The sequence below is a fragment of the Talpa europaea genome (assembly GCF_964194135.1).
Source record: "Talpa europaea genome assembly, chromosome: 13".
Lineage (NCBI taxonomy): Eukaryota > Metazoa > Chordata > Mammalia > Eulipotyphla > Talpidae > Talpa > Talpa europaea.
Genome location: NC_140080.1, coordinates 70,954,142 through 70,968,862, shown reverse-complemented (window position 1 = coordinate 70,968,862; position 14,721 = coordinate 70,954,142). Strand labels below are relative to the sequence as shown.

The 14,721-nt window shown below is 37.8% G+C and overlaps 1 protein-coding gene across 2 annotated transcripts in view; it reads left to right on the top strand.

Moving 5' to 3' along the window:
* Positions 1 to 1,184: 1,184 nt before the first annotated feature.
* Positions 1,185 to 14,721, top strand: part of RPRD1A (regulation of nuclear pre-mRNA domain containing 1A) — a gene marked incomplete at both ends in the record, with an annotated part of 65,415 nt that continues 51,878 nt past the window's right edge. For both annotated transcript variants that reach the window (XM_084252150.1, XM_084252151.1), the window contains one exon: positions 1,185 to 1,335. In XM_084252150.1, the coding sequence (XP_084108276.1) occupies positions 1,185 to 1,335 (151 nt within the window). The remainder of the gene's footprint in view (positions 1,336 to 14,721) is intronic.

Genomic DNA, 14,721 nt, shown 5'->3' with positions numbered 1-14,721 from the left:
AGTGCAGCGCTCAACTGCCTGCACCACCAGGGAGGCCTACATGAATCGTTCTTTTAAAAAATGAAACCAACATAGACACAACTTAAGGGTTCCAATTCTGATACTCTAACACCACTCTTACTGTAGTGTGTATTCTTCCAGACCTTTTGCCATGCATTTACATACTTAATAACTCACATAAAATATACTTTAAAAACAAATGCTATACTATTCTTCTGCTTCTATAGCTTTTTTTTTTAAAGATTTATTTATTTGTTTGTTTGTTTGCTTATTTATTTATACAAGCACTGGGTACAGTCAGAAGCGTGGGAGGGTGAGAGAATTCACCAGAGCCAGAGCGGGGAGCAGAGCAGGCAGAAGGACCGAAGTACACTGCTGAGGGGAGCAGCGGGCGGCAGGAGAGGTCTGCGCGCCATGTGGGACCCTCCTCCGGTGGCCGGGGAGCAGCTGGGGATTGAACCGGTGCTGCAGAAGCTGCGGGCAACTTCGCAACCCAGCGCTCAACCGCTGAGCCACCGGGGAGACCCGTGCTTCTACAACTTATAAAAACCCCAATCCACTCTATCTTGGACTTATTATTAAACTTTTAATTTGCTACGTGTATCCTGAGCTAGGATGTATGACACTTAAATTAGCCATTTATCTGCTGTGAATCTCCCAACTTTTCAGTCGCTGCACTGGATAGAACAAATAGTATACAAGCGTATACAGTTCCTGGAGCAAAGGTGCTAATTATTTCTTTAGCATGAATAGCGATTAGTGAAAATGCAGAGTTACAGACAAGGTGCATTTGAAAACGAAATATATACTGCCAATAATCTTCAAAAGAAAGGCCCTCTTTTCTCAGCAGAATTTTTTCCCAGGAGGGGCGTGAGCCCCGCCTCCAGCCCTGCCCCGCTTGGCACGCCCCCCCCTCTGCCCGTCCCCCCCGCTCGGGCTTCCCCGGCCTACCTGCGCCCCGTCGGCCCCGCCTCCCGGCCCCGCCTCTTCCGGGGACGTGACGTCGTGACGTCACTGCCGGCCAGGAGCCATCTTGCTGGTTTGCTGCCGCTTTCGGATGTAGCGGCAGCGGTGGTGAGGGCGTGGGGAAGGGTGGGGTGAGGGGGCGAGGCCCCGGCGAGGGCGGCGAAACTCTCCTCCCTCAGCCCCACCGCGTGGGACGGCGCGATCGCGGTGTCGGAGGGATGTCCGCCTTCTCCGAGGCGGCGCTGGAGAAGAAGCTGTCGGAGTTGAGCAACTCGCAGCAGAGCGTGCAGACCTTGTCCCTGTGGCTCATCCACCACCGCAAGCACTCGCGGCCCATCGTCACCGTGTGGGAGCGGGAGCTGCGCAAAGGTGAGTCGCCTGCCCCTCTCGGCCGCTCCCGCCGCCGGCCCGTTCCCCGACGCCGGTGGGGCCCCTCCCCCCCACCTCTCCCCTCCCGAGCCCACTTCCCCAGCCCTCGGCTTCCCGGCTCCCGGGCTTGGGGGGGTCGGTGGGCGCGGGAGGAGCAGCGAGCCCTGCGCTTCCCGCAAAGTCGGCGCCTAGTAGATGTTGTTGGAGAAAGGACTTGAAAAAACAACAACAGAAACCCCTTCCATTGAGCACTGAAATAGTAGTCAGGGAGGGGCTCGGAACTCCGCATCTAGGAGGGCCAGAAATTCAGACAAATATTGTTTTCATCCTGTAAATGATAATGGAGGGCCGGGGGAGAGGAGGTGGGGACGTGGAAACGAAAAGATTGGCCTTGGGTTGGGAGTTACTAACATCGTTTCTGTACTCAGTCAACCCAATCTTATAAAATTAACAGAGGAATCAGTTTTAGGGCTGGGGAGTCTAAAAAAGATGCGCAGCGCAATGGAAAGAGCCTTAAATTTGTAGATTGTAAAGGACCTGGGTTGTTGGGCACGTTTCTTAATTTCTGAATTACGGTTGCCTGACCTGAAATTGAGGGAGTTAGAGTAAATGATCTAAGATTCTTTCTCGTCTATTCAGCGTCTTTATTTTTGCAAAACATTCTATATATAGCTCCTGAAAATGAAGTTAACTTTTTTGAGAAGTTGTCTGCTGTCACTAAAATACCCAGGATCATTTCATTCTGCAAAGCACCATTTTCTGTAAGAACTGATTGTAAGTGTGTGTGAAACATGTTTTCATTTGCTTAGCCTGAATTTGTACTTTCATTTTTAACTTATTGGGTAGAGAGATGGTTACTCTTTATTGTTTTTTCAGGCATTCTTATTTGTCAATATATAATGGTTATGTCCTAGTTGTTAAAAGTTTTAACGAAACATTAATCAAAATCGATACTTGCTTACTGACCCATTGGAAAGCTCTGTGATTCATAGGCGAGCCAAATTTGTGGGATTGACTGGACAGAATGAAGACTGTCCTTGTGTATATGCCTGTGGTTAAGAAAATGTCATCCCCCATTTTTTCAGTTCATAGGAAGTCTGTATTTTGGCTCTCAACAAGGAATTAGTCCTCTCTGATTGTCCAAAAACATTTTAGAAATAGATATAAAGGTCCTGGAAAATAGCTATGAACTTTGAGAAGACAGAAATTTGCCTCTATGTCTTTTTAGATTTCAAAATCAGTGACAGGTGTATACTTTTTATTGGAAAGAGCATTTTAGAAGCATATAATCAATAAAGGATTGATATCTAGATTGCTTAGGAACTAACACAAATCAATAAAATAAAATGGCACCAATAGAAAAATGGCAGTACCGTTTAAAGACACTTTATATGAGAGGAAACCTGAAAGGCCAATAAAAGATACTTAACGTTATTAATCAGGAAAAAAATAAACCAATGAGGTACCCCATTATAACCATCAGTTTGCAAAACTGAAAAGTGTAACAATACCAAGAATTAGCAAGGATGAAGAGAAACAGGAGCTCTTTTATGGGGATATAAAAAGGAGAGCAGCTTTGCAACTTCTAATGAAGTGAAAGGTACATATCATTTGACCTAGCGGTATTCCTCCTAGGAATATTCCTAGAAATTAGTACCTGTGCCCAAGGAATTATGTTTATTGCAGCCTCTTAATAAGAAACAATTTAAACATTTCATTACTTAAAGCATGAACAAATATTTTGGGATGTGCATGCAATATAATAATATCATGTAGTGGTTTTTACGCATGAACTAGAGCTACGTGAAACAACATGTCTGAATTTAAATAACAACAGATAAGCAAAATGTTAAGCTAAGAAAGCAAGGTGCAGATTAATATGCCATTTTGTAAAGTTTGAACATGCAAAATAATATGTTGTTCATAGATACCGAAGGCTATAGTTAAAACATGCATAGTAATGGACACCATATTCCAATATAGTGGTTACGGTAAAGGAAAGAGGAAACAAAAATGAATGTTATCTTTTGTTTCTTATATTTAAAAGAAAAATTGATATAATAAGATATACTATTAGCTGGGTTTGGGGATATTTCTGTATCTTTAAATGCCTCATAATTAGAAAAAATTAAAAGCACATAAATGTATGCTTTGACAGGTAGGAGAGTGATGTTGTTTGATGATCGCTGTAGTGATGGTGGTGCTGAGCTCTTGCTGCTGCTGCTGATCTCAGTTGGGTCTGGGTTAATCTGCTCAATATTTCCTTTCTTTGACATATGAGTGCTTTTTTGTAGGGCATACCCTGTATATCCTCCCCTCTTTCTAAAGTTTTGCTCAACTTTGGGATACTGCGTCTCTTGTAGCATAGTGGTAATAGTATACTGAGTGAGTAACAGGTGGTGGTGTTTTAGCTTTCTTCCTGTGACAACTTGCATTCTCACATTATCTCTGCAAAATAAATTTGTTGTGCTTTGGTCGAATTTGAAATGAAGAAATCAGAAAATAAACTAAGGAAAATTAGTTTAGCATTTTGTATTAGGGTAGGCATTCTTTAGTTTCTGGAAGTGTATAAAGACAGAAATGTGACATCAGTAGGAAAAAATTACTGTTCACAATATGAGCATGAGTAGCAAAAATTATGTCAAATGTGGTAGTCATGTAGTTATGATGATTTCCCGTCTTTTTTCTTTGTCTTTGTGTCTCGGAGGTATATATTCTAAGACCTTTATGAAGACCCAGAGTAGCTATAATTTCACTGATATATACAGTAAAGTATATCCAGAAATATAGGTAGTTGATTTTGTTTTATAACAGCTTTATTGAGGTGTTATATAATTAAGTCACTCACTGTGCTCTGTTGTGACCCACTTCTTTTAATGAGCATAACTTACACAGGTTTATCTATGTTGTAGCATGTATTAGTACTTTATTCCTTTTTATGGCCAAATAAATAGTCATTGTGTGAATTTATCCTTTTATCCGTTGATAGACAGTTGGGTTGTTTCCACTTTTTGGCTATTATGATTAATACTGCTGTGAACATTTACATGCAGGTTTTTGTTGGACTTGTTTTCCTGTTTTTTGGTTTTGGTTTTTTTATTTTTGGATAAGTACCTAGGAGTAAAATTGCTAGGCCATATGGGAGCTGTATGTTCAGTGTGTCAGACTTCCATAGTAATTGCACTATTTTATAGTCTTGCCATCAATGGGTAAAGATCCCAATTTCTCCACATTTCTACCAATATTTGTTAGTATCTTGTTTGTTTACACTATTGGGTGTGAAGTGGTATCTTTGTGGTTTTAATTTCTGTTTCCCCCAATCACTAATAATGTTGAATATATTTTTATGTGTTTAATGGACATTTGTATGTTATCTGTGGAGAAATGTCTCTTCAGATCCTTTTCCGTTTGAAAACGAGGCTGTTTGTCTTTTTATTGTTGAGTTGTAAGTGTTGGAAGTGTTGAGTTGTAAGTTGTAAGTGTAAGTGTAAGTGTTCTTTATGTATTTTAGATATATGTCCCTTATTGTATCCATGACTTGCAAATCTTTTTTCCCTTCAGTGAGTTATAATATTTCTTCACTTTTCAAAAACACTAGTAGTGTTTTTGCAGTTGACTAGAGTCACTGCCTTCACCAGTCTTGTGATTGAGCTCCTTACTCCAGCCTCTGGTTTATTCGTGTTTCAGTCTCAACAAACTCTTATATGGGTCAGCCCTTTAGGATATGTTAATTCATCCTGTATTTATTACCTTCTTTGTATCAGACATTGCATAGTGTAGTGATAAAATAAAGTTTGTTTCTTGTCTCATAAAATTAAAGTCTCATAATGGGGTACAAAATAATTTTAAGGATAAATTTTGTGTTAAGTCCATTAAAGGAGGAAAACTTACTAAAGGCAGTGAGGGCAATCATCTTTGCATAAATGTCCTATAATAACAGACCTCTCTGAATCAGCTATTCTGTAAGCTGGTCCATACTCCATTGGGAGTATGTGAAGGTAATGAAGTGAGAAATAGCTTGGCTTACTAAGAATGGAACCTGGGAAGTTTAGTCCTTGTTAGTGCTTGTTACCATTTTCTACAATATTATACAATTAAAATGGTAGATTATTTAAAGTTTAGATTTTCCTTTTTATTTGTAATGATTTGTTAAAATCAGTATTTTGTTATCAGAAAACTGCATTAGACATCTTTCAGGGACTAATGGTCACTGTATAGCGTATTACAATTTGGAGGGTTATGTGTTTGGATATGAAACAGATGGGGTCTCCTCTTTTTTCAATTTTTAGACCCCATAACCACAACATATTGGTGAATGTTCTTAAATATGTTGACTCAATATTATATTAACTAATACTGCTTTCGATTTTTAAGAGAGGCTGAATGAATGAGTGCTGAATATTCTCAGCTGCTTTAGAATAATTGAGAGAAGGCAAAGAACAGTTTTCATTTGCTTTAAAAACATATAGCAGTATAGATCCTTAAAGTGATTCTGTTTTGAGTTGATAATTAATTGACTTGAATTGTCTAATATTATTCTCTTTTAAGAGGCAGAATTGAACAAGAATGTAAAACAATATTATTAATATTTTTAAGTTCTTAAAAGGATTTCATTTTCTAAAACTGGGTAAATTTTATAAGCCTCCAGCTAGTTGTTGCCCACGTTCAAAAAACACCATCTTTATTATCACCTTAAAAAAAAAACTTAGGAAAAATTATTAAATATCTAGCTAGTGTTTGCTTCCTTGATTGTCCCACTTTTCCTAAAGCCATTTGTTTGGATCAAGATCCAAGTAAAACTCATTGTTTGCATTTGATTATTATTGTCTTTAAATCCTGTCACAAATAAGGATTCTCTCTGTCTTTCATTTTAAATTTGATTGTTTCATAGAAATTTTCATGATCTAGGATCTCCCTGGTGGCCTACTGGTTAAGTCTCAGTGCTGTTACCACTACGTGGGCTGAATTTGATCTTCTCAGTTCAATCCCTGGCCAGGGAGCTAACCTACATATGGCACGGCAGTCCTCTCCTGTCTCATTTGCTGCCTCCCCTTAGGAGTGTCTTTCAGTAAATCTGCCTGTTCTGCTCCCCATTCTGTCTCTGGTGAACCCTTTTGCCCCCTACACCTCTGGCCTACATCTCAGTTCTATGCAAAAAATTAAAAAAAAAAGAAAAAAAGAAATTCTCCTGATCTAGGCCAGGGTTTCTCAGACTGTGTGATTTAAGAATCCCTTTATTCTCTTTAAATTTATTAAAGATCTCAGATCTTTTGTTTATGTGGTTATATCTATTAGAATTTATTTGATTGGAAATTAAAATATTTGAACCTATTTAATAGTTTCATTTAAAAATCACAACATTGATTTTACATTGTAAAAGGGTCTTGGACTCCCCAGGATCCACAGACCATAAGTTGAGAATTAGACATTTCCTATAAATTGGTAGTTGCATCAAGAAATTTGGATACATTGCTTTGCTTTAAGCAGAACTATTCCCTTCAGAATACTAATCCCTACTCAGTGTGAACATAAACTGAATTTATGAAATTTCAGTTTGACCTATAAAATTTACTTAGAGTTCTCTTTCTGATGACATAAAACTCTTAAAAAAAATGTATGATTTGATGTTTTTGCTCCCACAAAACTTAATTTAAGCAAATTATCTTTAAATTTCTTATAGCAAAAAGGTATACTCCTACATTAAACAAACAATATGATAATCCATAATTCCATAGTTTTTTGAATAAAATAAATTTTCATTTGAAATGTGTAATTAAAAATCTTTTTCTGATGGATTCCTTTATTCAGCAAATAGTGACATGCTCAGTTGTTAGACTAAGAATGAATCAGCAGATCAGTGACACAGACCTTGTTTTCTTGAAGCTTATGTATCAGTTAGGGAAACAGACTGCTAATCTAGTTACTACACATGCTACAAAGAAGAAATGAAACTGAAAAACTGCTAGCCATTCCGAGAATGCTTCTTTGATTTGATATTTTTATATGAGTAGAATGTATTAGAAACTATGCAAAGAATATTAGACATAGATTTTACTCATCCTTTTATCATTCGTATATGGTTTTATGTGGAACAAATGTTATTTGATGTTTTGAATATAAGATTTCAGTTCATTCGTTTTATTGGAACCATGAAGGATAATCATTTTAAGTAAACTTTAATGTTTATAACTGCAAAGAACTTTAGGTGAATTAATATATATTTAAACTTTTTGTTTGTAAAAATACGTTAAGAGGGTGTAGTGATGGGTTATTTATTTAGTCACCTGGCTGTGATCTGGGTTTTTGGGTCCTTTTTGTTTTCTAGCATTGCTCTAAGCACCTGGGTACCTTGTTCTTTTTGTAGTTTTTCCTTAGCCCCACCTACCTGTCAATATAATAACTGGGAAATTAAGGAAAAAGGTTTACCATGTTTATGTTAAATGCTTAGCCTTGCCACGTGTATTTTGAAACAAACCCACAATCAATCACTCAATCTTGCTCTCAGTCTCTTCCTTTCTTAGTGGGTTGTAACAATGTTACAGAGCAACCCCGATATTAAACGGGTTCCTGGCTGTGGGTCCTCACCGCGCGCTTTAAAGGGACTTATGAATACTCTACTACAGACACACACAAAAGGGTTAATAAAAGGTTTATTTACAAGAGAAAAAGAAATAAGGAAAATGTACAACTCAGGGAGAAAATAGGGAAATAAAGTCTTTAATGCGTCCTACCCGATCCCACGACCTGGAAACCCAAAGTCACTCTCAGAGCTGGCCGGTTGCTGCGAGCTGGCGGAGAGCCAAAAATGGGAGATCCCCAAAGCCCACGTGTCTGTCTTTTGTATCCACCTGGCTGCTTAACCCCACCCTCTGGTCCTAGCCACCTTCCCTTTGGTGGTGATGGGATTTGGAGTTCCCAGTGTCTTTGGCTTTGACCTGGGGTGGGGGTGGAGTCCACAAAGCCTGTATGGAATTTGCTTTGGGACATCCTTTTCCCCCTAACAACAATGCAAAATTCAAAAGACAAAATAATTTAAAGATTTATTTATTTATACAAGAACAGGGGTACAGGCCAGATGCGCTGGAGGGCGAGAGGATTCACCGGAGAGAGAGAGCAGGGAACAGAACAGGCAGACTGACGAAGCACACTGCTGAGGGGAGCAGCGGGCGAGACAGGAGAGGTCTGCTTCACCATGTGGGATTTTCTCTGGCTGGCCGGGATCGAACCAGTGCTGCAGAGGCTGCGGACAGCTTCAGAGTGTGGCACTCAACTGCCTGCGCCACCAGGGAGGCCCCAGACAAAATAGTTTATAAAGAGAAAAGAAAGCCTTCTATCCCTTCCACTTCTCTGTCTACCCAATTTCACTACTCAGAATCAACCTTTAACAGAATTTTCTATTCCTGTGAAATCATGAACGTATTTGACCATACTTTCTGTCTCGGTTAGACAAATGATAGAGTGTTATATAGATTGCTCTGTGCTTTGCTTTTTTCTTTTTAATATATCTTTCAAATTGTTAGGCATTTGCACGCCTGGTATTTGCTCATTTTTTTTAAAAATTGACGACACTATTTCATTTAATGGTTGCAACAACATTTATTAACACCTAGGATGTCAATTTTTTTGTTACAGCATATAAATATTAATAGATGTTACGAATATCCTAGTTATATTCTTTTTTTAAAAAAAAAGATTTATTTATGCATACAAGAGCTGGGGTGTAGAACAGAGGTGCGAGGGGCTGGGGTGTGAGAGGATTTGCCAGAAACAGTAAGGAGCAGAGCAGGAGAATCTACTGAAATACACAGTAGGGGAGCAGTAGGTGAGACAGAAGAGGTCTGCTGTGCCTTGTGGGTCAGCTCCCTCAGGGAGGCCCCCTAGTTACATTCTTAAGGTTTCATCTGGTGATTTCAGAGATTGTGAAAGACTAGCATATCACTGTTTTTTAAGTTTTTTTTACCCTCGTCCATTTCATTTTAGCAAATTATACATAATTTAAAATTTGCCTTTTTAACCATTTTTAAGAGTACAATTCAGTGGCATTAAGTCCATTCACATTGTTTTGCAACTGTAACTACCATTTATCTCACATTTTCCTTTTTGCAAACTGAAACTCCAAAACTATTAAACAATAATTCCTCTTCAACCCCTTGCAGCCACCCTTCTGCTTTCTGTATCTATGAATTTGACTTCTCTAGTTATTTCACGTAAATGGAATCATATGATTTGTTCTTTTGGGACTGACTTAATTTAACTTAGCATAATGTCATCAAAGTTTATCCATGTTTTGGCTTGATCAGAATTTCCTTCCTTTTGAAGACTAAATAATATTAGATTATATATATATATCATTTATATTACTTGGGTTGCCTTTACAATTTGGCTCTTGTGAATAATGTATTGAATGTGGGTGTATAAATACTTGTTTTGAGTTGCTTCAGTTTTTTGAGTATATAGCCATAGAAGTATTGCTGAACCATATGGTTACTCTATGTTTAATTTTTTAAGATACCATTTATGTGGTTTTCTACGGTGACTGCATCATTTTACATTCCCACTCCAAGTACATCAGTTTTCCAATTACTACATATCCTTACCAGTGCTTGTTATCTTCAGAGTTTTTTTGGGTAGTCATTCTATGTGTTGAAGTGGTGTCTATGAAGTGATTTTAATTTGCATTTCACTAATGACTAGTGTTATATCGAGCATTGCTTGACATGCTTATTGAACACAGTATGTCTACTTTGAGAAATGTTTATTCAAGCCCTGTGCCCATTTTTAAGTTGGGTGGTTGTTGTATGAGTTTTTTTTTTTAAACATGTATTGTGCCTATTAATCTCTTAGACAATATGATTTGCAAATATGATTTTCTTACTTTTTGGATAATGTCCTTTGATAAACTAAAGTTGTTTATTTTGTTGAAGTCTAATTTCTCTATTTTTTTTTCTTTTGTCCCTGTGCTTTTGGTCATTAAAAAATCTTCCCCAATTCCAATGTCATGTCGTATTTGTTTTTTCTAAGTTTTACAGTTTTAGCTTTTTTTTAAAAAAATATTTATGCATGCAAGAACTGGGGTACAGGCCAGAGGTATGGGGAGTGAGAGGATCCACCCGAGACAGAGTAGGGAGCAGCACAGGCAGACTGACCGAAATACACACTGAGGGGAGCAGCAGGCCAGACAGGAGAGGTCTCCTGCGCCATGTGGCAGCTCCCTGACCAGCCGGGAATCAAACTGTGCTGCAGAGGCTGCAGATAGCTTCACAGTGCTGTACTCAACCCCTTGCGCCACCAGGGAGGCCCAGTGTTAGCTTTTAAATGTAGTTCTTTGATCTGTTTTAAAATAATTTTGTATATGGTGTAGGGTAAATGTCCAATTCCATCTTTACATGGATTGTCAGCATTTTGTCATTTCCCCATTGAATGATGTTAGCACCCTTGTTAAAATAAGGGCTCCTTCTTCTGTTCCATTGGTTTATATGTCTGTCACTATCCTGTACCATACTGTTTCACTTACTGTAACTTCAGTTTTCAGATTAGGAAGTGTGAGTCTTCCAACTTTATTTTTATTTTTAATGATTGTTTTGATTACTTAGAATCCCTTGAGATGCTATATGAATTTTAGGAATCTGATAGGGATTGCTTTTAATTTAGTAGATCATTTGAATAATGCTTTCTTAACAATATTTAGTCTAACATTCCATTAACATGGATTGTACTTGAGTTTGTTTATGTCTTTAATTTCTTTTAGTGGTAGTTTATAGTTTTCGGCATATAGGTCTTACAACTCACTCTTTAAATATTAAGTTTTATTCCACTTTGATGTAGTTGTAAATGGAATTGTTCTCTTACTTTTCAGATTGTTCATTGTTGATTTGTAGAAATGTAATCAATTTTTGACTCTTGATTTTGTATCCTGCAACCTGGCTGAATTTATTAGTTTGTAGTATAAGCCCCAAGATACAGGTTTTCTCTTTTTATAATGCAAATGTCTGACTTTAAGTTTCCTCAGGCATCTACTTCAAAAAGGCATTTCCTTCAAAGTTGCCTATCTCTTGTAAATGCTTTGCCAGCCACGTGGCTAGTAAGATAAAGAGATTAAGCCTCTGCACTAAGGCTCTTATTTTAGAGATTTTGGTTGATTCAGTAACTAGTAAGACTAGTTTTTTTTTTTCTTCTCACACTTCACATACCTGTTCTTATGTTTTAAATTCATCAATAAGAAGTGAGCCCATGAATCCCTAGGTCCCAATTCTCAATTAAAATCAGAACCCTGGCTCTTGCTGTCTCCCACCCGTCCGTCCTCTCTGATCTTGCTACATAGCCCCAAGTGTGCTGTGTCCTTTTCAGGTCTGGTGAGTAATAAACTTAATTTTCCATAGTTTCTTGATGGCTATTGCTAAATGACATCTAGCAATCATAGAAGGAGCCACAGGGCAGTCCAACCACAACATTGGTTACTGATAAGCTTAAAACTGACACAAAAAATAGTTTTAAGTTCTTGTAGCATCATTAGGGTTTTCTATATATAAGATTATGCACTTGATCTTAGCCAAAAGGCGGAAAAGCAATCTATATATAAGATTATGTATCTGTGAACAGAGATTATTTTACTTCTTCCTGTTTAGTTTGGATTGTTATAGGACAGGGAGAGGGGCAGCCCAAACCCCGCAAACCTGCCTATTCTACATGGGTTCTGCCATCCGCCGCATCAACACAAAACATAGGAGACTTTAATGGGAAGGAACTTTAATAAAACTAGGAAACAATACAGGTAAGGCAAAGAGTCTAGTTTCTAAATGAAGCACCCAAAGTTACCCATCCCCTCGTGGGTAAACTCCATCCAAATGGGATCGGCCCAGAACAAGGCCCCAAAGCCTGCTACAAGTCTAAAACATCTTCCAGTGGGGACCCACCGAAAAGGGTCACAAACAACCGGACAAGCCCAGAAGGAAAAGAGCAAAATCAACATCAAGATAAAAGCTGCCATTGTCACCTCCCCACGGGTCTCACCCACATCTGTGTCACCCAGTCCACGGCCAAAAGACAAGCACAGTTTCTTCACTTGTCTCTAGGCTCCATGCGCCTCTTCCAGGTCTCCTAGCTCCATCCAGCTTCCTTCCTCAGTCTCTTCTGCAGCTTCTTCTCTCCCTGCTCAGCTCCACCCTTCCTTGGGTGGGGCAGGGAAGCTGGAACCTCCCCCTTTCCTGGGGACCACCCTGTTACAGGATGATGTTTATTTACCCACTTTTTGGGGCCTACTCTTTTAGCTAGAACCTATAATACTGTGTTGAATAAAAGCAGTAAAAGTGGGCACTCTTTATGATCTTAGAGGAAAAAGCTTTCCCATTTTTGCTGTTGAGCATGATGTTAGCTATGAGTGCACAACGTTTTAATAAATTGTGTGCCCAGTGGGAAATACACATTTATGTAGTACTATGTACTGAATATTGTGGGAAAATAAGCTTGTGTGAATAAGTTGTGAGGTAAACTAGCTTTTTTCTTGGAACACCATTTTTATTTGGAAAAATGAACTGAGAGAGAAACTGGTTATTTAGTCATTGGTATTTGGCCGATGTTTTCTTGAAATGAATGCAGTAAGCCTGTTTCATGAAGGAAGACAACTGACAGTATTTGCTGCTCATGAAAATGTTCAAGTTTTCAAGTAAAAATGGAATTTTGGAAAACTTACATGTACCACCATGAACTGACAGCTTCCCAGTACTTTAAAGTGCTTTTGCAATGAATTTGGTAATGATATTTGTAAATGTGACTTTGTCTTACTGCCTAATGAAATGTTAATAGTTGAAGTATCTGTGTAACAGCAAAGAGTATTTTTTAGAAGACCAATGCATGTTGTTACAAAATTATGTATAAATAAAAGATCCCTTTAAAGATCATGCTAGACAAGGTCCTTAATGTAACGGTTTTAAAGTTTATATGATTTCAGAATCCTTATTACAGTTTAGGCTCTTAAAAAAGCACAACTCTGTTGCACTTAGATGTAGTTGCACAGAAGTGGATTCACACATATCTGTAAAGGTTGTTAACATACTTTTCTCTTTACAGTTGCATATTTGTGTGAGGCCTGCCTTTTATTTGTTTATTTTTTGCATTTCTTCTACTAAAACAACATATGAGGGTATAGTGAATAGAGAAGCGGGAGAATTCAACTGTATTTTTTGAGCTGGAGATTTGCAAATAGGTATAGCAGTATGAATCTTTTCCCATTTAAATTTTCAACATATATTTTTAAAATGTTATTATGTTACTATGTAATGGATTTTAATTGTTTTTAAATGAACTAATATGTATTTTAATATTTCCTCAGCTTTAACTTTTAGTATAGTAAAATAATCGTTGGTAGGTATAACCCACATGAGTAATAGCTATTCAGAGTTCTCAGTTTTTAAGTTTGGATGAATGCTGAGACAAAAAGGTTTGAGAACTGCTCACAGATAGATAAAAATTACTAATGCTCTATATTAATTTTGTCTTATTTAATCTATTTTAAAATAATGTTTTAGTTTTAAAGCTTTAGCTTGGATCCTTACGGAATTGAGTCAATGAAGTTGCTATTAATGTCTATACATAAATAAAAATGTAAATACTGTCTGAACTTGATTCAACCACTTTTTCTTCTGGAGTTTTCTATTATATAGCGATTCTTTAGTCCTGAAACTAGAGGTTGCAGTGTGAAATTTTTAAAAATACTGTTTTAGATAATTGCTGATTTATATTCACTTGTAAGAAATAATACAGAGATTCTGTTTACGCTTTGACAACTTCCCCCATTGGTAACATCATGCAGAACTACATGTAGTTTTTTAAATTATAGATATTGCAAAACAATATCACAAGGGCCTCCCTGGTGGTGCAGGGGGTTAAGATGCAACCTATGAAGCTATTTGCAGCCACTGCAGCACAAGTTTCACCCCCGGCCATGGGGATACCCGCATGGCACATCAGGCTGCTCCCTTCAGCAGTGTGTTTCAGTCATTCTGCCAGTTCTGTTCCCCACTCTGTCTCTGGTGAATCCTCTCACCTCCCACCCCTCTGGCCTGTACCCCAGTTCTTGTATGCATAAATAAATAAATCTTAAAAAAAAAACAGCATCACAAATAGGTTATTAACATTGATATAGTCAAGACAGAACATTTCCATCACCACGTGCTGCTCTTTTATAGCTACTTTCACTGTCCTCACATCCTTAACCCCGATTTATCAAATATTTCTTTTATGAAGTATGCTTTTGGCATCAAATTTAAGAACTCTGTTTAGTTTTGAATTACATATACTTCCCCATTATGTTTTGTTTGAAATGCATATAGCTTTACATTTGTCCATGTTCCATTTGAGTTAGTTGTATAAGGAATAAAATTTGGGTCA